General features: G+C 38.5%; 1 protein-coding gene across 14 annotated transcripts in view; it reads right to left on the bottom strand.

Moving 5' to 3' along the window:
- The window catches only part of DLG2 (discs large MAGUK scaffold protein 2), a 2,338,778-nt gene that overhangs the window by 934,750 nt on the left and 1,379,367 nt on the right, over positions 1-24,661 (bottom strand). For 4 of the 14 annotated variants that reach the window (XM_040255569.1, XM_040255570.1, XM_040255571.1 and 1 more), the window contains exon 1: positions 6,044-10,011. The exons of the other annotated variants lie outside the window; for them this stretch is intronic. In XM_040255569.1, the coding sequence (XP_040111503.1) occupies positions 6,044-6,352 (309 nt within the window). In that variant the 5' untranslated portion in view covers positions 6,353-10,011. Of the gene's footprint in view, positions 1-6,043; positions 10,012-24,661 lie in introns of those variants that run through there. 14 annotated transcript variants of the gene reach the window in all.

The raw sequence follows: 24,661 nt of genomic DNA, 5'->3' as shown, positions 1-24,661 counted from the left end.
ACACATGGGAGAGACTTGATTCTTGGCAGAATAGAGGCCTAGGTAGGTAGACTATGTGCATGATATTCACCTTCATTCAGCAATGTGAGATGATTTTCCTGTACTTAAGTAAGAAATCTCTACTCCTATTTTGTACTTTTATATCAAGTTTAGAAAACATGGTTCCAGATTCCTTACCACAAATATTGCAAGATGGAATTCTATTTGCAAATAACCACAGATGATGTGGTCTTTCTAAGATAAATGCCTTATTTGTGTATCAGTACTATGGGAATCTACTCCAGTGCTTCAATCAGCATAGTTCTTAACCAGAGAGCAAAGGGCTCTTTAAGGGTTCAGCCAACTCAGGCTTTCAGAGCAGAAAATGAAATAGAATGGGGATATCTGGGCTTCTGCTAGGAAGTGGCAGTCCAAACAACCTCCTAAAGCACTCCAATTCCTTAAAGAAATTTCCATTTGAATTATAGAAGTACCTGAGGGTACTCTATCTTCCATTGGACCTCAAATAGGTCTTTCTGTAAGATGTAGCAGAAAGGTTAAGGAGCTGGATAGAACTTTAAAACTATTTCTGCCTTTGTCAGTAACAGGAGCAAGTTACTTTTGGCCTCAGTTTCCACATCTAAAAAATGGGAATTACAGCACCACTCTTTTAGTGTTTTTGAAAGAATTCCAAGAAACGATTAATGTAAAGACCCTAGCACAATGCTTCATGCATGGTGGGCATTGTAAGTGCTCGATAAATATTGCCATCTTTGCTCTTTTCTTTTCCAGCCTCTGTACTTCCATCCTCTCTCCTGTCCTGCCCGAGTAAGAATGTTCTGCTGATGTCAGCATCCAGAAGCAGGGTTGCCAGGAGTGTTGAGCTTCAGATCTGCCCAAGGAATGATCAGAGCTTTCATTCCTTCTGTGATACCTCTTAATTCTTCCCTTGCCTGGAGACTGCTGGTGTTTTCCAAAGATGAAGATGTCTTAGTCTTCCTTAAGGGACTCTCTATGGAAGGAATCAGTAGCAACAGCCCAGAGTTTAAACAAACTGTCAGATCTTTTCGAACCGGGCATAAGCTGAGCCTGAGATTTCAGCCTAGGCAACCCTACTCCTTGGACTGAAAAATTCTCTGCTCTCGGGTTCCTCTAAACTCTATTTCTGGAGGAGCTGTAGAGGAACTGTTAGGGAAGATTTACAGAGTTGGGCAAAACACTTCAAATGCAGTTGTTCTAGGAATATCTTACTGAAAAAATCTAACATCACCTACCTCTGAATACAAGCTTACAAAAATGCTAGTTCATCAATATGACTCTATTTTACATGATTTTTTTTTTTTTTCGTAGTGGACACCACTGTTACCCTCTGAGAATCCTGGAGGACAAAATGTTACCCCATTATCATGTGGTACTGTGCCCAGTGTTTCTGGACAGTTGCCTAGCCTAACCTTCATCAGTGTAAGTGAGACATCAGAAAATTCAGTCGACAAGCTAGACATTTTAATGAGGGGCCACAATACTGATAATTAATTTGATGGATAATGTTCTTCAGGTTAAAAAACATAATTTGGATATCACTACTCATCACAGATACCGTTTCTTTAACTGAACGATTCCTGTGTGCTAACTGCCCATGCCAGGCTCTTATTATAGAGTACTTTCTATTCTTATGACACTTTACTGCAACGTGATAGTATCATTCTACATTCTACAGAAAGGACAAATGAGTTTCAAAGAGGTTAAGCAAGTGAGGTCACAGAGAGTAAGTTCACCCTTTGGATTATCCAGCTCTAAAGAATAAATCCTTTCTAAAGTGCTTCTCATTAATTAATGGATGTCAGATGAGAAAGCCACAGAATATTAGTTTTGGAAGAGATACAGAGGTTCATTTAGGAAAACCAGTTTTCTTAGACATAGAGATGACCCTGGAGGTAAAGAATCTGCCTGCCAATGCAAGAGACACAGGTTCCATCCCTGAGTCAGGAAGATCCCCTGGAGTAGCAAATGGCAACCCACTCCAGTATTCTTGTCTGGAAAATTCCATGGGCCAAGGAGCCTGGCGGGCTACAGTCCATGGGGTCGCAAGGAGTTGCACACGACTGAGCAACACTTTCAGAGAAACTGAGGCCTAGATGGTTCTTTGACCATAAGGCCAGACACAGAGAGGCAGAGATTTCAAATCCCGTGGAGGCTCGATGCTGCCAGCCCAGCGGGACTCACCCCCGCCCATTTCGCACGGGCAGACAGAAGTGGAGGCAGTTCCACAAGGCACCAGGGCGTTCCATGAGTTTTGGCATTTGTTCTCTTTGCCCCCAAAGCATCTCTCTCTTTGCCCACTTGATAAACACACTTTTTTTTTTCAAGAGTTAATTCAGTTCAGTCTCAGCGTCACTACCCCTGCAAAGTCTTCACTGATTTACCTCCCTTCTCTTCCAAGAAAAACAGGTAAAACAAATGAAGGAATAGGTGAATAGTAGTGAACTTTTATTGTGGATTTATGATTTATTCATTCACTCATTCACTCCACAAATATTTATTGAGTCTCTACTAGATGTGAGCACTGTGTGAAGTGCTTTGCACATACTATGTTAATCATTCCTCACCATAATCCTGTGAGTGAAGTATTATTTTTATCCTAATTTTACAAACAGAAAATCCAAGCATAGAGAGATACAGTATCTTTTCTTTTAAAAAAGGATCTTTTCCTCTTACTCCTTTGTGGTCCCTCTCTATCTTGAATATACATTGACTATGGAATTTGCAGCTGTCCATTGAACTTTGCTTCACTTCCAAATTCTGATTAATGATGCTATAATTCTGCATATATAATGATATGTTTGTTAAGTGTTACATGCCACTGTAGGACCTGAGCTCCATAATGGTAGGGGTCATATCTACATTACTTTGTTTCCTGTTATATCCACAGAGTCTGACAGAGTGGTACATAATAGGCACTCAGGAAATGATTGTTGAATAAACAAATGAAGAATGAATGAATAAAGAACAAAGGCACAGAACCCTGGTCTCTGAGTATTCTCTGTTTTGTGCTGCCTCCCCAGACCAGTCTGCTCCGGGGACAAATGACACAGAAGCAGCAATGGGTACATTTCCGCCCACCACCCCCCAAGGCTGATACTATTATCTTGCATTCTAGAACTCACTTCTGGATATTATAATTTTCCATTTTCTTACATATTATTATGGTTATATTAATTCTACAGATCCAAATGGAATGAAAACTTCTTTGAGAAAGGACAGAAGCTGTTTTTATTCCTGCTTAGGAATAACATGATGACAAAGTCCTGTTTGTACATAGAACCCCAAATAACAGGAGCTTGGCCAGGAGCCTTGGGAGGAACTCAAGTCCCGACCATGGCCCTGTGTTATAGCAGCCGGAAATCACACTGCCGATTTGCACATAATACAGCGGCTATCTCCAAGGGCAGGATCCCAGCTCCCAGACACTTAATAGCCCTCAGGCACGTGCTGTACTGCACATGGGTCCCCAGGCAACTCTCAAATGTGCACTTTCCTTCTTTCTGCCTTATCAACGAGTCTAATGTTTACTGTCACTAGCCTCTATCCTTTATTTTAAAACATGTCCCAGGATATCTTTAGTTAATTTAAGGGGTAAAAATAGTATCCAAAAATTCTCAAAGCACACTTTGTTTTAATGGACACATATACACACACACGTTTCTGTGATAATTTACATGGACATATAGTACATACACATATCTATTTCAAGTATTAGTTATAGTTTTAGATGCATATGTAAATTAATAGTTATATACATGCACACACACACACATATATACATAAAGCATCATTTCTGAGTACCTATCAAAACTAAAGGAAATATAATTAATACAGAGAGGAAAAATATTGTGTAAGAACAGCTAGAAATCTCTAGGAGCAAAAAGAATACATAGAACTTTAATCTTTATGTGTGCATATGCATACGCATGTATGTATATAATTATATACACATGAAAATGTTACTACATACAAGTAGTTAGGTATTATAGAGATATTTAAATATATTAAAATCTACGTACATTTGCATATACAGACACATTAAAAAATACTCAATATATTTGCATGAGCATGGGATTGGAATGAAGAGAGACTGGTCAATCTGATATAGCACATTTTTAGGACTCAGATAGTAAAAGGGTGGAATAAACAGGTAATAGAAGAGTGTTATGACATTGAAGACCCTAAAAGATACGTTACTGGTTCTTCATTATTTGGGGATAACTGCTCTTAGGAATTGATAAAGTACATGTGAATAAGAGAAAAAAATGTACAGAAATGTATATGCAAAGAATAATGGGAGACAGTGGCTGTCTCATTTTATTGCCTTCTCATATGCCACTGGGTCTTTAATTATCATTGCAGAGTCTATTTCAATCTTTAAAGCACTAAATGGCTATAAATTTAAGCAAGTAGGAGGCTGACTTTGTTAAAAACCAAAGAAGGGAAAAGTTTCCCTTGGTTGATGAAAAATATACCAAGATTTTTAGAGCATGGTGATTATAGTATTAGAGATTTTGCTTTGAGAAATTATGAAAAGTTTATAACATCTTGGATAAAAAGAATTATAACAGTAAAGTATGTTTGCACATACTACTCTGTGCAAAATCCATAAGCTAGATGCACTTGTCTTCTCTATTTAAGCCTTACATAGAGACTTAAACCTAATCAATTAAGAGATACAGGTTAAAGACATATAAACACATGTATTGGAAAGAATATATAGAGACTTCATGATTGTCAAGGCTGTGTATTCAGTTTGGAATTCATGTTAACTTAAAAAAAAAAAAAACTGAGTTTCCAAACATCAAGCTTTATTTCAAGCTGAACTAGTTTAATTCTAAAATGACAATATTCTTGGTTTAAACCCAGATGCTGAAATGCATGATGTTAATGCATCAAAAGCCATATATACAACCATGTATATGTAACTACATCTTTAAGATTTAGTGATACATGTTTACAACTACTTTAAAAAATAATATTAAATTGGAACATTCTCTACACCTCTCAGACCACAGCATTTTACTCATGATCAATATCTACTTCTTAATTATGCTAAAATAATTTTCAGATCAAGAAAGCATTTTTCTTCAAACACAGCTTTTCTCTTTTCAATGAATATTTACAAGTGGAATTCTATATTTATGGCAATGATTACAGGTACATTTTATTTATATTTTATAGCATTTACAGGAAGTTGTTTTCCCTCTTCTGGATGGAGGCAGGGAAAAAAATGAGCTAATCTCACTTCTGGTAAAATGCTAGTAGTTTGGGGCAAGAATAAGCTAGGAATCAAATTAAAAGATTCTGAACATCTGCTTCAGAAATACATTACAGGGGACTATGAGTTGTGCTTTTTAATATAAATCACCTTATTGCTTCTATGAATAAAAGAAATGTTTCATTGTTTTATTCTGAGTGTAATCATATCCTCTAGTTTGCTTCCAGTTCTAATCCTTTTGTTTATAAAGTGAATTATTAAGTACAAACACATTTTCTTCTCTATTGCTGAAAAGGTATACAGCATTATCAGGGTAAAATTAGAATAGCATACTTCAAATCACTGCATCCCATAGCTAAAGAAATAAATGCTCTTTCATATTTAAAGAGATGGAAAGTATCTGATTAAAGTTCATTTTCTCTTTCTTCCTTAAAATAAAAACACAAAACCTCAGCTAGACAGAATAGAAAAAGTTAACAATGATTAGAAGTAAAAGCGGGGCTAAAAGACTATGACCAGAATAGTAAAATCATCTGAGGACTAGAGAAGTTGAACTTGGGGAAAAGTCACTGAAAGAAACGGACCAGGGCATCCCTTGCCTTTCCCAGGCCGCCCAGAGGTGGGAGGCCACAGACACCTATGGAAACGACAGGATTTCTTGGCCTACCATTTTTACCATGCCAGCGTACGCTAGAGTCAGCAAGGAAGACGGCAAAGTTTCCAAACCATGCTCACCATCCCTCACTTGCTCTCGGTTTCTCTCGATCGACCGTCAAGGCAAAGTCACAGGAAAAGGCTCACCTGTGCGGGGCTGATCCAGCCATGTGGGCAAGCACAGCGCTCCCCGCAAGCCCCTCTGCCCTTGGTGCTCGTCTTGCGGGGGCTTTTCCGCACACTGTCCCACAAGGTGACCAGCTTGGTCCTGTTTGAAGCCGGGCCCCCAGCTCCCGAGGGGGGCATAGTCTGGGAGGTGTACCCGAGCCCCTGAGGACTCCTCTGCCAGCCACACGCGCAGTGAGCATCTCTGATCAGTGTGGGCACACTCCTACCCGCATCCGTGCCACCGGAGCCCCGGGGGCAGCTGTGCTGCTTGGTGAGGTGTGCGTTCATACTGCAAGGGTGCCTACCCTCGCCTTTGGTCAGCTCTGCACGGGAATGCCTCCTAGCTCACACCCCCTTTCTTCCAGGCAGTTGTAAAAAGTCTTTTTTTTTTTTTTTCCTCCCTCTCCCTTTCGTGGATTCCTCAGTATCTCTGACAGCTGCTACAAGCGGGGCATCGTGGGAGCGGTGGGAGCCGCCGGAGCAGCTCCGCACAGCAGTATCTGCGGGCTGGTAGCTCTTTGTCAATAGATGACTCAACTCAGAGCAACTTGACAGTATCCCTGCTCCAGGCAGAAGCAATCAATGCTCCACACAGCTGGGCTACAAGACTGTACACTGTGCTACAAACCCTTTTTGGATGGAGCCCCACAGTAAAGAGGCTCCGGTGACTTGGCATGCTGGCTTGTCCCTCTCCTAGCTGATTCCCCCCACACAAAATCCAGACCTCAGGAAAGAGAGCTTCTTATCAGACTACCAGGACCCTTCTTTCCAGAGAGGATGTATCTAGGCTGAGACAATAGAGCAGAAGATAGAGCAAATGATGGGAAAGCTAACCTGTGAAACAATTCCCAACATTTACAGGAATCACTTATTCAGAGAGAGATTTGCCAGGACCCAGGCCGAAATCCTGAGGTAACCCAACACTGATTCATTCAGAAAAATTACGGAGATCACAGCATTTTGCCAGAGTCCTTTAAAATTCGGAAGTGTGTCTTAGAACAGGATTATACATTGTAATACAAACATATATTCTTTGCACTATGAGCAATTATTAATCCTTTCTGATTCAAAATAAAGCAATTTTCAAAGTTCAAAACTGATGGGTTGGCTTATTCTAAAACAGTGTTTTTCTTTACCCCAAATTATTCTGAGGATTTCCTTTCAAATACTTCACCACAACAAATATATTCACCACAGAGAGAGACTGCATTTTAAAGTGAAAGACACATCCAATTCTGCCATCCAGTATTTTGGTTTCCAAAGACAGAATTTTCAAATTCTTTCACTGAAACATGAGTGAAATCTATCCAATTTAAAGCAATTGCTTTCCAAAGAGGACATGATTGTTTTAAAATTTTAGTATGATTGCAGAAACCATATGTAATATTTTCAGGAAAGTGAAAGGCTAATTACAATAGCACTTAGAGTTTCTATTCTGTTTAAAAGTTTCCATATCTATTGCCAAAACGTCTAGTCCTTATCACATATCCCTAAGAAAATAATTTTGGCTTAATTTGGAAGCAAACTGCCATCTATGCAACATCAAACAAAGATGATATAATCCCAGAATATAATTCTTATTTATAGACCATAAGATGCCATCAGATCCACCTTTCTCGGTGAATTGACTAGGTGCTGGGGCAGTGTAGACCTCATTTCTGATTAAATTGACAAGATTCTTGTTCCTAAAGTCATAATTACAATAAATTCTACATTTCAACACTAGGACTCCCTGGAGTAATCATTATTGTAAATAAAAATCCTAAAAGAAAGGAGCAGTATTTCCTCTTTTTGTGTAGCTGCCCCAAAGAGACCTTTCCCAAATTCTGCACAAGGGGTTGATATAAGTGCTTTGCCTGACACAGCAAGCATTCAAACACCTTTGCTAATTAATAATGACTCATATGTGTAAGTTCAAAGGACAAGTCTGGGTCTCCATTCAAAATATTGACTATTTTTTTCCCAAGCACCTAGTACACTGCCAGCTCAGTACATAGCAGGCTTATGATAAATACACTTCTGGATGGATGAACAGAAGGAAAGAGTAGAGGAATGAAGGGGGTGACTAACATTTTTTGAAACTAATATTTGATTCAGGACTTCCCTGGTGATCCAGTAGCTAAGAATCTGCTTTGCATTGCAAGTGACACCAGAAGATCCCACATGTCATGGAGCAACTAAGCCCAGGTCCCACACCTACTGAGTCCACATGCAACTACTGAGGCCCTTACTCCTGGAACCCATGCTTTACAATAAGAGAAGTCACGTAATGAGAAGGCCGCACGCTGCAGCAGAGCAGCTCCCACTCACCATAACCAGAGAAAGCCCCCACACAGCGATGAAGACCCAACACAACCAAGAATTTAAAAAAAAAAATCTTTAAAAAAGATCCGATTCACCAGTGCTCCAGAAACAAACTACTTTTTAAGGTTAACTTTCGTGTTGACTGAAATTTTAAGGAAATCTGTCACAAAAACATAAAGACTTGAACTGTTGGGTAGATGCAACAATGGTATTAATGGTATTTCTTTCCAAGAGAGAAACAAGGAGTCACTGTCAATACCTACAAACAGCAAAAGTACGGCAAATAGGTCATTGTGACATTCAGTGAGAAAGGGGGCAGAAAATTATCTCGGTTTTTTGTCTTCCTCTTCCTTCCTCACTCTCTCATCCCTCCCCCCCCTTTTTTTTTCTTTTTTAATACTGAATCAAGGGATACTGGCTGAATGAACTTCTGGGTCAAATAAGGCCCTAGAGAACTTCATATTTATCTGGTGTCACCATGACGCATGGCTGTACAGTAGGACTCGATGTGAGATGGCAATACCATCACCCCAGCAAATGAGAGTGTCAGGAAGTGATGAGTTGGTTCTCTCCAATCTTATCTAACCATAGATGCTTCTCCAGTTTTTCAGGCAGATTTCATTGCTCAAAGGCCCATCACATCTTCAGGGAATACATGTTCTGTTCTCATCTATTTGCCTCCCAAGTATAAAAATCAATCTATACAGGAGTAAATCAGTGTGAATCCATGGTAATTTTATAATGGCGTGTGCAGCTTGCAGCAAGACAGAAAATTTCTTGGCAAAGATATTATAAATCTTCATTGGGACCTAAATCTGTAATGAATGAGTTCTTTGGAATGAGCTATTTCTTCCCATCACAAGGACAGTAGAATTTCTGTTTTAATAACCTCCACATGTCATGTCTATACAGAAAATAAATATTATATATTGCATAACCAATGTTACTTTCCTCCAAAGATCTTAAAGTCCATAGCAAACTTTTATTAAACATATTACAAGACTATTGATATTATATTTTCCCTTTAAACATATAAAATAATTCTAGCCTCCTGTCTCCCTTCCCCTATTTTTTTTTTTTCTCTCCACAATGACATTTGGCTTTCCAAGTCTGAGGACAGACCACTTAAACTGTCCAACTAGTCCACTGTATATGAGACAGACCTACTAATTAAAGATAATTCAATTTGGTCAACTGTAATTGGTCAATAGTAATGACCATAAGATGACATGAAAGTCTGGCAAAATAAGAATTAGCAGCGTACAAGTCTACATCCTACTTATCACTGTGATTTAACATGGGCAGATGGTGTACAGGGCAATGCCTAGATGAGATATATCTTACTGACCTCTCTTTGACCTCGCACTGACTCTGTGAAACAACCATTAGCAGGGATTTTTTGTTTCCTTATTTTTTTTGAATGGAAGATTCTTTAAATTCTATAGTGCTTTACCATTTTCAAGTTTCACACACATTATTTCATATAATCCCATTTTAAAGCAGGGGCTTAAAAATAAAATCCTGGCTTGATTTTTTAATAAAACATAAATAGCAAAGATGAATTGCCAAATAAATTGTATTGCATTAAAACACTATGCAGATTTTTTCCAGATAAAACTTCCTTTAGGCACTCTATGTGTATGAAAAATTAAAATATTAATTACAAAAGAAGAACTAAGTGCTTGCTAAAGGGGAGACTGGTTAGCAGAAAAGCCTTTTAGCAGCTACAAGTCATGTGTTAAATAATCATAAAATGGTAAGAAGTATTAGATGCAATTTCTCTTGATTTGAAAAGTGTATACAGTGAATTTCTGTCACTGCAAAGAATAGAGATGCCACAAATGCAAACGAATTAATCATTCTTCTACATCTAATAACCTTAAGCCCAATCTTCAGAACTAAGCACAATTACCTTTCAAAATAAGATAACCAAGAATATTTAAAGTACTTTAGACTCTAAAATTATTTACAAAATACTTATACTAATTTAATCATAAATCTCATGAGGCAAAAGCAAGCGTGAATTAATAGTGTGGGGTACATCCTTACTGCTATAGAGATTTAACTGGACAGAGGATTTAATAGGAGGCAGAAAAAAAATTTCAAAAGGTCCCAAATTCTCACTAATATATGTCGGATTTGGGTGGATGTTAGTGGGGAGGGGATTAATCTGAATTGAAAAGGTCAAGCTGTCAAATGGTTTTCAGGAAATGCACATTTATTCTACTATAACAAATTTTGTAACACTACTAGAGAAAAAGGAAAACAGGTTACACGACATTTCTTAGAGAATCTGAGATGAATACTGATAAGAAGGTGATAATCACTTATAATGTACATATTTTAACAACTTAACCTAAGTGATGAACCACAGTATCACAAAAATTCTGTTCTCATCCTTCAGGATCAAACTAATATCACTTGTCCTGTGGTCTTTCCAGACCCACCTGGCATATTCAGTTATGCACTACAGAACTGTCTGTGTCAGTATCTTCCACTTTTGTCTGTTTCCCTCAGTCGCCATGAGGACCGTCCTAGTCTAAGCTACCATCACCTCTCTGTAAAACTGGTGAAGCTGCTGGCAGCTGCCTTCAGCCAATTCACGCTCAAGTAGTGGCCAGAGCCACTTCTTCTAAAGTGAGAACCTGATTAGGTTTGTTGTTGTTCAGTTGCTAAGTCATGTCTGACTCTTTGTGACCCCAAGGACTGCAGCATGCCAGGCTTCCCTGTTCTTCACCATCTCCCAGAATTTTCTCAGACTCATGTCCATTGATTGGAGAAGAAAATGGCAACCCACTCCAGTGTTCTTGCCTGGAGAATCCCAGGGATGGTGGAGCCTGGTGGGCTGCCGTCTATGGGGTCGCACAGAGTCGGACGTGACTGAAGCAACTTAGCAGCAGCAGCATGTCCATTGAGTCACTGTTGCCATCCAACCATCTCATTCTTTGCCTTCCCCTTCTCCTCCTGCCTTTAACCTTTCCCAGCATCAGGGTCTTTCCCAATGAGTCAGCACTTCTCACGAGGTGGCCAAGGTATGGGAGCTTCAGCTTCAGCCTCAGTCCTTCCAATGAATACTCAGAGTTGGTTTCCTTTAGGATGGACTGGTTGGATCTGCTTGCAGTCCAAGGGACTCTCGAGAGTCCTCTTCAGCACTAGAGTTTGAAAGCATCAATTCTTCAGCGTTCTGCCTTCTTGATGATCCAGAACTGACCACAAAGCTTCATCGTCTGAGGATCTTTATCCCTACAGACAGCACTATCTTTAAAGTGTCCTGCATCATCCTGCATCTTGTCCGGCGTCCTGCACTGTGCGATCTAGCCTCTGCTGTTTTCACCAGCCTCATCTGCGGCTCACTCCCTTGTTCTACCCTCCAGCTACACAGGCTGAGGTGAACACCTGCACTTAGTCCCAACTCGTGCACCCTGCTCCTGTCTACTTGCCCTCTTCACACCTCCACATAATTCATTCCTACTCACCCTTTGGTGGGGTGCATCCAGATACCACCTCCTGACTTATATGTTTTTGTGGGTGGGCATTCAAACTCTATCTCCTTCTTAATGATTTCTAGGATGTTTTTGCGAATAGGGAAATCAGCTCTTTGTTGGTGGTACACATTGCAAATATTTCCCCCCAGTTTGTCTTTTTAAATTTCTATTTTGGCCACAGTGGTTTTGCCATGCAGAATTTTCCAAAATATGTATGTGCCAATTAAAAGTGACTAACAGATCGAACACCAGAATGAAAGCAGCTCTAACCACCATTAGTGGTGGAACTATGGCTCATTTTTAAACTTTTCCTGTACCTTTTTAAAGTTTTTTTTTTTTTTTGTATTGAGAATATAACAACACAAGTGTTCAATGGTCTGCGTCATCTGGGAGGAAGATGAAGGTACGATAGCCACAGGCTTTGATAAGTTAAGGACATGTCATGATTTCTAGGGGAGCCATTAAAAGAATAGGACTATCACAAGATTCAGGAGAGTCCATACCTATGGATGAGGAAGGGGTTGAGAAAGAAGAGCGCAGAGAGTGGAAGCAGATCCCATGGTGATAAATTGTTTGTTGGTTATCTGAATGCTTTGCTTCATCTGTAATTATTCATTTTAACTGTATGAATGTTTTACATAGTCCACTGCATGTGTGCTACAATTTACAATTTGAAATAATATTAAAAGATGTTCACCATTCATAAAAGAAAATGATACAATCTCCTGAAAGCTATCTCAATGAAACACACAATGCAGTCTAAAAAGAGTGGGCTTATTTACCTGACCTTACTTCCTACCATATTGTCATCCCAAACACTCTTGTCTTCAGAAATTCCTCCCAGAAGCTCAAATCAAATGTCACCTTTCAAGAAAGCATTCCTGGACACTGCCCCACCCCCTCCCAGAACAGATCAAGTCACCCTCCCATTATAAACTTGTTAGCACCTGTGCTTCTCTACTGTAAACTTACAATCATATTTAAAACAAGAATTGCACTATTAGCTGTCTGTGCCATTCTCCTCAATCACAACCTAATCAATAGTCAATAGGGAAGGGAGAAGGCTTTATTTTTTCATTTGCATCCATCCTCTAAGTCAAGCACAAAAGGCATTCAATGTTTATTAAAATAAATTAAGCCAGAAAATAGATAACATTGTCCTTCAGTGGTTATTACCACACATGTATCCCAGGCTATGTTTTACATCTCAAGTGTAAAATGAACAGATAAGCATTTTGAATTTAAACACAAAATAGCAAAGCGTTCTGAGGTTATTGTGTAAAATATTTAGTGTGGCTGAGTGGTACAAGTGTATGAATTTATCTTTTTGAAGAATTTGCTAGTGGTCTTATAATATTCGATACTAAAAAAGGAAACAGCTTCTGTTTATTTTAGCCAGATCTTCATTCATAAGAGCTGTACTTCCTGACAGCTGTGCTTTTCTCTCCAGTTTTCAAGCTGTTCTCCCTTTATAGCTAGAAGGTGCAAAAGGGGGAGTGGCTCCTCAAGTCAGAGCCAATCAGCAGTCAGCAGGGAGAGAATCCTAAACCCCAGCCACCAAAGTCACGCTCCTCTTGTTGTTGTTGTTCAGTCAATAAAAACATCACAAAACCAACTCTCTGCGACCCCATGGACTGTAGCACTCCAGTCTTCTCCGGGAGTTTCCTCAAACTCATGTCCACTGAGTTGGTGATGCCATCCAATCACCTTGTTAGTTAGAATAGGAAAAAAGGAGTCTAAAACGTCAGTGGCTAAAAGACAAAGGAAGGAAAAGCCTGCAGAAAATGGAACAAAAGAATACCCACCGACTGGAGTGAGAACCTCAGGTGAAACAAACAGCTCTCCTGGCTAGCCCAATTTACATACAGCAGGCTCAGGGGGAGGAGAAAAAGCATATAAAAGAGGAGCCAATGTTGAGCTTCTTTTGGGTCAGTTCACCCTCACGTCTTAAGGACATATTTTCCTTTGCTTGCCAAATAAACCTGAGCTGTAACAGAGCTGTAACACTGGTCCACCATTTCAAATTTTTGCTGTGGTGAGACAAAACTGAGGAAATTACACATTCCCCCGACAATCTTATCCTCTGTTGCCCCCCTCCTTCTCTTGACATCTTCTCTTAATTTGATATAATCCAAAAGGTGTATGGATCTCATGGGATATTAATACAAGTATGTATTAGGGAGCAGCAAGGCAGCATGACATCTTCTCTTCCTTCCCATCATTAAGTTGGAAAGTTAAAAAAATTAAGCATTATTATCTGTAATAGGTGTCCCGCTTAGTTCTTTTTTTTTAGTCTTGTAGTTCACAGTATACTCATTTTTTACTCCCTTAGTAAAATTTAAGTTCTATTTTTTTTTTCGTTATCACAGATGAGCTTGTTTAGTTTTCTATTGAAATTGTTCATTGTTAGTATGTAGAAACACCACTGATTTTTGTATCGTGATTTTTCATACTGTAACTTTGCTGAATTTATTTATTAGTTCTAACAGTATCTCTGGATGTGTTTATGACTGGCATCTTCAGGAGTTTTCACACATGATATAATGTTTTCTGTGAACAGAGATAATTTTACTTCTTCCTTTTCTGGTTTATAAGACTTTTGCTTTTCTTCCTAATTGCTCTGTTTAGAACTTGCAATACAACATTGATTAGAAACGGTAACAATAGGCATCTTTTCTTGTTCTTGATCCTAGAGAAAAGCTTACAGTTTTTCACCATTGAGTACAATGTTAGCTATAGGCCTTTCATCCATGACCTTTATTATGTCAAAGTTATTTACCTCTATTCCTAGTTTGTTCAGTGTTTTTGTATCATGAAAGAATGTTAGTGTCTCTGCACCTGTTGGGATGATCATTGATGTTTATCCTTTGTTGTGCTACTGTGATCACACTGACTGTTTTCACATGTTGAACTATTTCTCAATTAATCAAGGATAAATCATACTTGGTCATGATGTATGATGCTTTCAGTGTGTTGTTGAATTTGGTTTGCTATTTTATGGAGGACTGTTGCCTTCATTCATTAGGAATATTGGTCTGAAGTTTTTGTTGTTGTTTTCTGGCTTTGGTATCATATTAACGTGGGCTTGTAAGTATTTATGCATTTTCAATTTCTGAAAGAGTCTGAGAAGGACTGTCATTTTTTCCTCTTAAATGTCTGGTATATCTCACCAGTGATACCATCTGGTCCTGAGCTTTTGCTTTTTGGGAAGTTATTCTTTATTGACTTAATCCTCTTACTGTTTATAGGTCTGTTCAGTTTTTTTTATTTCTTCAGGATTCAGCCTTTTTAGATTGTTTGTTTCTAAAAATTTACCCATTTCTTCTGTTAGCCAACTTTTGTCAGTATGCAAGGGTTCGTAGTCAGTCCTAGTCCAAAATTCTGTGACATCAAATGCAACATCTCCTCTTTCATTTTTCATTTTCTTTGAGTCTTTTCTGTTTCCTTTAGTTAACGTAGCTAAGGGCTCCCCAGGAGGCACTAGTGGTAAAGAATCTGCCTGCCAGTGCAGGAGACACAAGAGGTGAGGTTTGACAGCTTGGTCAGGACACCTGGAGGGGAAGTGGCAGCCCATTCCAGCATTCCTGCCTGGAAAATTTACGGACAGAGGAGTCTGGTGGGCTACAGCCCATGGGGCTACAGAAAGTCAGACACGACTGAGCAACTGAGCACACACAGTATAGCTAACTATTGTCAATTTTATTTTTAAAAACATCTCTTAATTTTGTTAATTTTTTTCTATTTTCCTATTCTTTACTTCATTCATGTCTATTCTAATCTTAACTGTTTTATTCCTTCTGTTAACTATGGGTTAGGCTAGTTTTTTGGTTTTTTTTTTTTTTTTAGTTCCTTGAAATATAAATTTTTGTTGTTTATTCCAGATCTTTTCTCTTTTCAAAGATAGCTCATTATAAACTACAAACTTCCTTCTTAAAACTGCAATTGCCATATTCCACAAGTTTTGATATACTAGTGTTTTTTTTTTTTATTTCTCAGGATATTTCTAAATTTTTCATTTGCTTTATTCTTTGACTCACTGGTTGTTTAAGAATGTATTGCATTTCCAAATATGTGTGAATTTTCCAGTTTTCATTCTGCAACTGATTTTTAGTTTCATCCCATGTGGTTGGAAATATATTTGGTACGATTTACATCTTAAAATTGCCAGACCGTATTTTGTGAACTAGCATGTGATCTATTCTGTAGAATGTTCCCTGGACACACGAGAAGAATGTGTATTCTGCTGCTACTGGTTGAAACGCTCTGTGTTTGCTAGATTCTTTTAAACTATAATGTCATTTGACTCCTGCTCCATTATTGTTCTTTTGTCTGGGTGTTCTATCCATTGTTGAAATCCTCTATTATTGTGTTGCTGTTTATTTCTCCCTTCAGTTCTGTCAATGTTTGCTTCGTGTGCAGACTATCTGACTGACAATGACTCAGTTTGTAATTTTTATACTTTCCAATGATGGGACAGTGATACACATTAGCAGGAATAGCACTTCAGTTTTTGAGTTCTGATCTTCTCCCAGGCTAGTGATATGTAGTACCATACTCAGCAACAGAAGCAAGCCACAGTTCCCAATCACCTGTGTGATCACAGGGGTAAACAACCAATACACTAACACACATTTTGTACCCATACAACCATTCTATTATATACATTCATTACAGTAGTCAATAAGTCACACGAGATACTCAACACTATGATAAAATAGGCTTTGTGTTAAATGATTTTGTCCAACTGCAGGCTAATGTAAATGTTCTCAGCTTGTTTAAGGTAGCCTAGGCTAAGCTATGATGTTTGATAGGTTAAGTATATTAAATACATTTTTGGCAGATGACATTTTCAACATATTTTAATTCCATTGTAAGTCAAGGAAGATCTGTATTTGGATGCTCTGAAGTTGTGCATATTGTTATAACTGTTATATCTTATCTTCCTGGTGAACTGACCTTTTTATGATAATATAGTATCTCCCTTGGGCTTCCCGGGTGGGTGGCTCAGTGGTAAAGAATGTCCCTGACAAGCAGGACACACAGGTTCTATCCCTGCATCAGGAAGATCCCCTCGAGAAGGAAATGGCAACCCACTCCAGTATTCTTGCCTGGGAAATCCCATGGACAGAGGAGCCTGGTGGGCTATAGTCCACAGGATCACAAAAGAGTTGGACACAACTTAGTGACTAAACAACAAATGTCTCTCTTGGAAGTTTTTGACTTAACTATTTTATCTGATACAAGTATGGTCATCCTTGCTTTCTTTTGGTTACTATCTGCCTATAATATCTTTTTCCATCCTTATACTTTCAGCCTATATCTGTCCTTAAATCTAAAGTGACTCTTTTATAGACAATATATAATCTTTTTTCTCCCATTTAGCCATTCTATGTCTGTTGACTATGAAGTTTAACTTCAAAGCTAGACAGCATATTAAAAAGCAGAGACATTACTTTGCCAATAAAAGTCCATCTAGTCAAAGCTATGTTTTTTTCCAGTAGTTGTGTACAGATGTGAGAGTTGGATCATAAAGAAGACTGAGCGCTGAAGAATTGATGTTTTTGAACTGTGGTGTTGAAGAAGACTCTTGAGAGTTCCTTGGAATGCAAGGAGATCCAACCAGTCCATCCTAAAGGAAGTCCACTCTGAATATTCATTGGAAGGACCGATGCTGAAGCTCCGATACTTTGGCCACCTGTGTGAAGAGCCAACTCATTGGAAAAGACCCTGATGCTGGGAAAGATTGAAGGCAGGAGGAGAAGGAGTTTGCAGAGAATGAGATGATTGGATGGCATCACTGACTCAGTGGACATGAGTTTAAGCCAACTCTGGGAGATGGTGAAGGATAGGGTAGCCTGGCATGCTATAGTCCATGGGGTTGCGAAGAGTGAGACATGACTGAGCGACTGAACAACAAACTGACAGAGAAGGACTATCATCATTTTGTTCATTGTTTTCTGTCTGTTTTGTAGCTTTCTTGTACCTCTTTTCTACTATTGCTATATTCTTTTGCATTTCGTTGACTTATTTTTTGTAGTGACATAATTTGACTCCTTTCCCATTTTCTTTGTGTCTTCTATAGGGATTTTCTCTGTAGTTACCATGTGGCTTGCATAAAATATCTTACATTCATAACAATATATTTTAAGCTGATAATAATTTAACTTCAAGTGTATATATTCTACATTCTAACTTCTCCCCCAGACTTTGTTATCAGTGTCATGAATTTTATATTTTTGTAGTGTGTATCTATTAACATATTTTTGTACTTACTGTTTATACACTTGTCTTTACCCAAAAGTGTAAAAAATACATATAGTCTTTAGTTCCTTAATACAGTAACTAGAGAACTAAACACTACAAGTATTGCATATAATCCATCAATGTGCTTTTGTTCAAGCCTTAAAAACTCAACAGTCAATTTAAATAAAGTATATTAACTTAAATAGGGTGGAAATTCTTGGTTTTTGATCAGACTCCTGGAAGTCTAACACATATAACATTCTGGGTGAGTTATTCCCAAGTACTGGACTGCTCATTCTTCCAGGGCTCTGTGCTCTGCTGATTCTTTCCTGGTTTTTAGGAGCAGGCCAGTAGTACGGCAAAGTGGGGGGGCCCTAGGCAGGGCACAAGTATGTGCCATTTCCCATGCTGAGTTTCATGAGGGAAGAATGTATGAAAAACAAACTGTGCAAAAAAATTATGGTATTGTCTCATAACTGAAAAGAGAGAGAGGGGAAGGGGAAGAGGAAATAAGGAAGAACAGAAAGGAGAAAGAGAAGGAAGGAAGGTCAAAAGCAAAGATAAGAAAGGGAGGAGGAAGCAGTCATAAACTAAGGAAATAAATTTCAGAAAAGATAAAACACAAGAGTAAAGTTGAATAATGTTATTTACAGAATTGACCTGGAACAAATATAAAATGAAACTTCTTCCAACTTCGGGACAGTCTGACACATACCATTAAGATTCCCCTTGAAACAGCCTACCCAGCTTTTGGAGGGCTTTAACACTTAGAATTTGAGAAAGAATCATAAACTGGAATCAGTCTTTGTTTGGTCTAAGTTTTACATGTTCTTATTTTTCTGATAAATGATTTGTAAGATACTTTCTATATTTATCAAAAGGTTAAAAAAAACCAAACAGATTCTGACTTGTCAAAGGTAATTTATCTGTGGATTGGCCTAAAGGCAGGGTATGGATTAATAGAGATGACAAGCTCTCTTCCAGCTGAATGATCTCCTCTCCTTAGAGACTTGACATTTTCGTAAAGTTTGCCTAATTGGCTTTGCTTTGGCCTGTATATTTCAAATTCACATTTAATTAATCATTCCTTCCTCTGTGATTTCACATTATTTTTGCTTTTGTGTTTTTTCATTCCATTCAATAAATATTTATTGAGTTCCTATGCTGTACCAGGAACTATGCTTGGGATAAATTAGCAAACTATAGACAGGCTAGCAATTTAGCAGGGCAGAACTCCTTGAATAAACACTCCGTGTGTGGAGTGATAAAAGAGAGACAGAGGGTGACAGTATGTGGGATCTTCCCTGCTACTGAAGACGTTCCATTATGGTGAGTTTTATAATTATATGTGGGCATGTTTGCCTTTGCTTCTAGATTATAAGTTTCTCAAGAGCCAGAACCATCTTCTACTTGTAAGCTCACACCCTCCTTGTCATTGCCTCACAGTATAATTACTATTGCTCAGTAAATATTTGTTGAATTAAACTTGGAAAATATGGGACTTGGCTTTAGGAAATGTGCTTGAGTTCCAGCTCTGTCAATGACTAGCTATCTCATCTCGAACAATTTACTGTAACTTGTGACATTTTAATGACCCCGTTTGTAAAATTAAGGGAGTGGACTCAAGTGTCTATGCAGTCACATTAAGTGGTTGCTGAAAGACAGGCAGAAGTGACAAAGGATGAACTGTCAACATCTCTAGGTTTAATCATAACATCTTCCAGTTGACTATACAAATACGGATTTAATATATTATTGTTCTAACCATGCAATTTGATTACTATTTTTAAACATAGCAAGAGAGTTAAAGGATAATGGTTAATTTTTTGGTTTATTTTCTCAACTGCACATACTTTCAAAGAGATTTTGCCAAATAGAGAGGTGGTATGACATATTGGCTAGAAGCATGGCTTCTAAAGTCAGAGCTAAGCACATTTTCATTACTGTAAAAATATTTAAATTCTGATGGAACTTCTTCCTTATTTGGAGCATTTTTTTTTTCCTATATTCTTACCTGATGTGATAAAACTTTTTACAACATGTATGTGCTTTCCCCCTCCCATTCACAGTAGACAAAGCATGAGCTCTAGAATCCGACTTCCAAGTATACCGCCCAGCTCTGATCTAAGCTTAGGAATGGAGCAAGTTACTTACCCTCTCTTGTGTCTCAGTTCCTCGTCTATAGATTGTTCTTCTCTCACAGGATTGATGGGAGGATAAGATGAATTAATTTCTATAAAGTATTAAGTACAGCGCCTGACATAATAATATGCAACAAGCTTTGTCTATTACCCTCATCATCACCCCCTCCTCCCTTCACTTATAATAAGTAGCAGATGCTGACATTTAAAAATTTTGCAATGCCTCTATATAAACTCAGTAAAGGTCAATTGATTTCAACTGAATGTCAGGATTCCATATTGATCCTAAACTTCTTTTCAACTCCTATTTTTGGCCAGGTTATTCCATCCTTGGGACAGGTGCTAAATAACATCATTAATAACAACAATATATCTACAGTTTATTAAGTACTTAAATGTGTCCCAACCATAAGTATTTCATTTGATCCTTACAACCCTATATGGGTTAACACTGAGATGCCAATTTAAGATACAGAAATTGACTTAGATTTTATAATGTTCCCACAAGTCACAGTATTAGTATGGAATGGAACCAGGAATAAAATCAAGGTTCACACAATATTGGAGCCTGCGGGGGGGGGGGGGGAGTGGGGGTGGGGGCAGGGAACACTGTGCAAAATAGTACCTAATTTTTCTATTGGTTTTGACTTTCTAAAGTATCATTACATCCACTAAGTACCATATATATGTGAGAGTTGGACAATCAAGAAGGCTGAGTGCCAAAGAACTGATGCTTTCAAATTGTGCTATTGTCCCTTGGACAGTAAAGAGAGTAAGCCAGTCAATCCTAAAGGAAATCAACCCTGAGCAAGGGCTGATGCCAACCTCCATCAATACTTTGACCACCTGACGTGAAGAGCCAGCTCATTGGAAAATACCCTGATGCTGGGAAAGACTGAGGGCGAGAAGAGAAGGCAGCGACAGAGGATGAGATGGTCGGATGGCATCACCAACTCAATGGACATGAGTGTGAACAAATTCCAGCAGATAGTGAAGGACAGGAAATCCTGGCTGTTTTGCGCACGCGTGTGCGCGCACACACACACACACACACACACACAGAGTTATTTCTCTTAATTCTCAAAATAGCTCCATATGGCAAATAGGGCAGGGGAAATAATGGAAGTTCATTGCCATGAAATAGTGTGTCTAAGGTCAGACAGCTGATAAGTGGTTCTGTTGGAACCACAATTCAAAACTCAGTGTTCAGTCCAAAAAATCTGTCTACTATTCCATCCTGTTTCCAAACAACACTTCTTTTCTAGGGATGAACACGTGGCATCTTGTTACTCCCTTTGTCATTAAAAAAAAATGGGTAAAATACAAGGAACATTTTGTGAACCTAGAATTTAAGGTTTTAAGTTTGGTGTTGGCAAAAAATGTGTGTTTGCCTTCTTCATTCCTATGTACAATCTTAAGGAAAGGATTAATCAGGATTTTGAGAGATCTGAAGAATGGCTGAAATGAAAATGAAATTTTTGTCTTAAGTATATTTTCTCATACAAGTCCAGGAGCATCTGCAGTTTCTTGCAGGCACAAGACAGAGACTTGAGTTTATGTAAACCCCCTTTCTTCTGGCTGTAGGACAGCTTTAATCAGAGCAGCTCTCGCTACCATTTATTGATCATCTGCTATAAATGTGCCAAGAAATAAAAATAGAGCTAATTCTTTCTAGAGTCCTGAAAGGCAAAAGTTTTCCCATTTATAAATGAAAAAATTGAGGTTTAGAGAAGATAAGTAAATGCTCAAGGTCATACAGCTATTAAATAACAAAGTCAAGATTCAAAACTCAGTTAGTATGATTCCAAACCCTGATGTTTTCTACTTACCATGTTGCTTTCCTCAGGGAAAAAATAACTAAAAGGTAAATAGAAATGATATGAGTCTTTTACATTCCTTTAGCTAAAAAAAGAACTTTAAAGGTTGAACTGAGTCAAACTGTGGAGGCTTTGGGGAAAGCAACACATACTGTAATTATATAAAATCCATGTTGGGGAGAAGTCTAAGCAGAAATGAGTGATCAGCTTCTTTGGGTGGAGTTCTCTGACGCCTGACAGTGAGTATTCACTTAGATCTCCTGGGTTTAATGAAACGTAGGGTCGGTGCCAAAGTGCCCACTGCAAGACCTTTTAAGCAAATCGTTATTCTAGGTCTCACTCATAAGCCAACAAAACAAAATGTGATAAGCAAAGTATTTGTGGGCTGGGTTTTGAAAAACCAGTGTGGGGCTTAAGCACACCTCTGGAAGGCCAGACCAACACAGATAACACATTTGGGAGGATCAATCGGTGCAAATTTATTAGCATGCAATTAGCAATAAAATATTTTCTTTTTCTGCAGAAAGGTCACTGACTTCATCCTTGGGAATATATTTTTTGTGTGTGTGGCAAAGACTGTATATCACTTTCTTCGCCATTTCCTAAATAATCATCTGGTTCTGAAGAAAAACACAAAACCAATAATCTGTTGTCTCTCCTTCCTTATTTTTACAATTCTGTGTTGAAAACAACAATATTGCTTGCTCTTCTTTAAGCAGGTAGTGTGTAGCCTGTCTGGAGGGCAATGGGGTAATTTATTGCCTATCTGCATCCAATGTGGTAGGTGGCCTTTTTCAACTAGGCAGGTAGGCACTGCATCAAAAAGAACACCTCATTTCAGATGGACCAATTATCAGTCAACTTAAAGAGGACCTTGATATGAATGGTCATCTCCTTTCCACTAATATGGTTACTGTGCCACGTAAAAGGCCCCCTTTTAGCTCCAATAAACACCAGACTAATCAGGATAGAAATCACTCTCCTTCAAGGTAGAAAATAAAATGAATTAAAAGCAGTAAAATAAATCACTCCAGGTTGGAGCCTCCTACAGGAAGTCTCGACTATAAAGTTTTAGGGCAGGCTCTTGATGAGACCCAGCAGGACCCAGGTGAGTGGCTAAGAAGGGGGTCTGCACACTTGAACACCATTTACGTTTGGATCCTGCCTACTTTTCAGACATCCCCAGGACTTTTTCTCTCCACTCCCTTTTGACTATTCACAAATCAAGTCCCTGTTGCTTTACAAAGAATTCTGGAAGGATAAATGAGAAGGTCTGATATTCCTCTGCTCCCTCGGTCCAAGAAAAGGTCTTTTGAAAATTGCCCAAAGGATCTCTACAAAATTAAGCTGTGCTGTTTAGCAAGCATCTGCATTCCAAACAGTTCCCCACCTAGTGAAAATGCAACTGTTTCTGCTTTAAATTAGGCTTAGATTAAAATATGTTCCCTTATGATCCCTCAGGGCCTTGTCAATTCAGAGGTTTGGTCCTTGATTGACTTGGTGACATTCAGTTGACAATTTCTTCTTTGTGACATTGCTGATCTTTGCTATATCCTTCTACTGGGCCAGAAAAGAGCTGGCCTGCTTTCAAAGGTAATCTACAGCAATCACTTCTGGTTCCTAGTAAAGCTGGCAACTAATGCATACAATTAAATCACAGGCAAGTGAAAGGTTATTTACACTTTTTTCTTGAAGCCAAGCTCTTTAAGAATGAAGAAAGCCACATGCAAACAGCATTCACAATAAAACAAATGTCTCTAAAGAAAGAATGATGATAGTAATGGTATCACCGTGATCTTAACGTTAGAATCCATAATGCTTAAATGCTTAACCTTTCAATTATCTGAAAGTCAGTTCTATGAACCTTTAGACCGCTAATCCTCATGATAATCACACATACTGGGAATTTTGTTAGTCTAAGCATATGAAGTTGTAAAGAAATCGCTTAAAGCTTACAAGTCCTTGAAGATGTTCATGTCACAAATACAGTGACACTTTTAAGAAGAATGGTGGAGTCCAGAGAAAAGAAGCTGAGTTGTACATGTGAGCATGGGGGTGTTAGGGGTAGGGGCAAATAAAGAGGTGATGCCCAGAGATATCTGCTACCACACTTTCAGATGGGAAACTTCCACATGCCCTGCAGGCTGGCATCTCCCACAGTATCCAAATATTTTGTTAAACAGAGTTTGCCAGAGCAACAAACTCTATAGGACCTTCACAGAATCAATATTTAAACTGGAAATTATTCTCAAAGCCTCCTTCCTTAAGATTATGTTAATCTTACGTTTCAGGCTCCTGGAACTTCACACAAAGAGGAAAGCTTTTGTTGTTGAAATTCTGAAATGTTTGGGTTTTATGCAAACAATGCTCATATGTTTCCAGAAATAAACCCTAGGACTTCTGAAGTCTGACCTACATTAATGACCATACACTTTTCAGAAGTCTATGGGGATGCTTCTGTGCCTTCTGCTACTCCTTCCCCATGACTTAACTGCTATTCTCACCCAAAAAGCAGATACAGAGGTATTAATTTACCAGGGAAAAGGGACGGGTGACATAGTTCTCATGGTCTCTGTTTGCTTTCAAGACATCATTGCCTGTTGACAT

Source organism: Oryx dammah, unplaced genomic scaffold, assembly GCF_014754425.2.
Source record: "Oryx dammah isolate SB20612 unplaced genomic scaffold, SCBI_Odam_1.1 HiC_scaffold_15, whole genome shotgun sequence".
Lineage (NCBI taxonomy): Eukaryota > Metazoa > Chordata > Mammalia > Artiodactyla > Bovidae > Oryx > Oryx dammah.
This window is presented reverse-complemented; position numbering and strand designations above follow the sequence as displayed.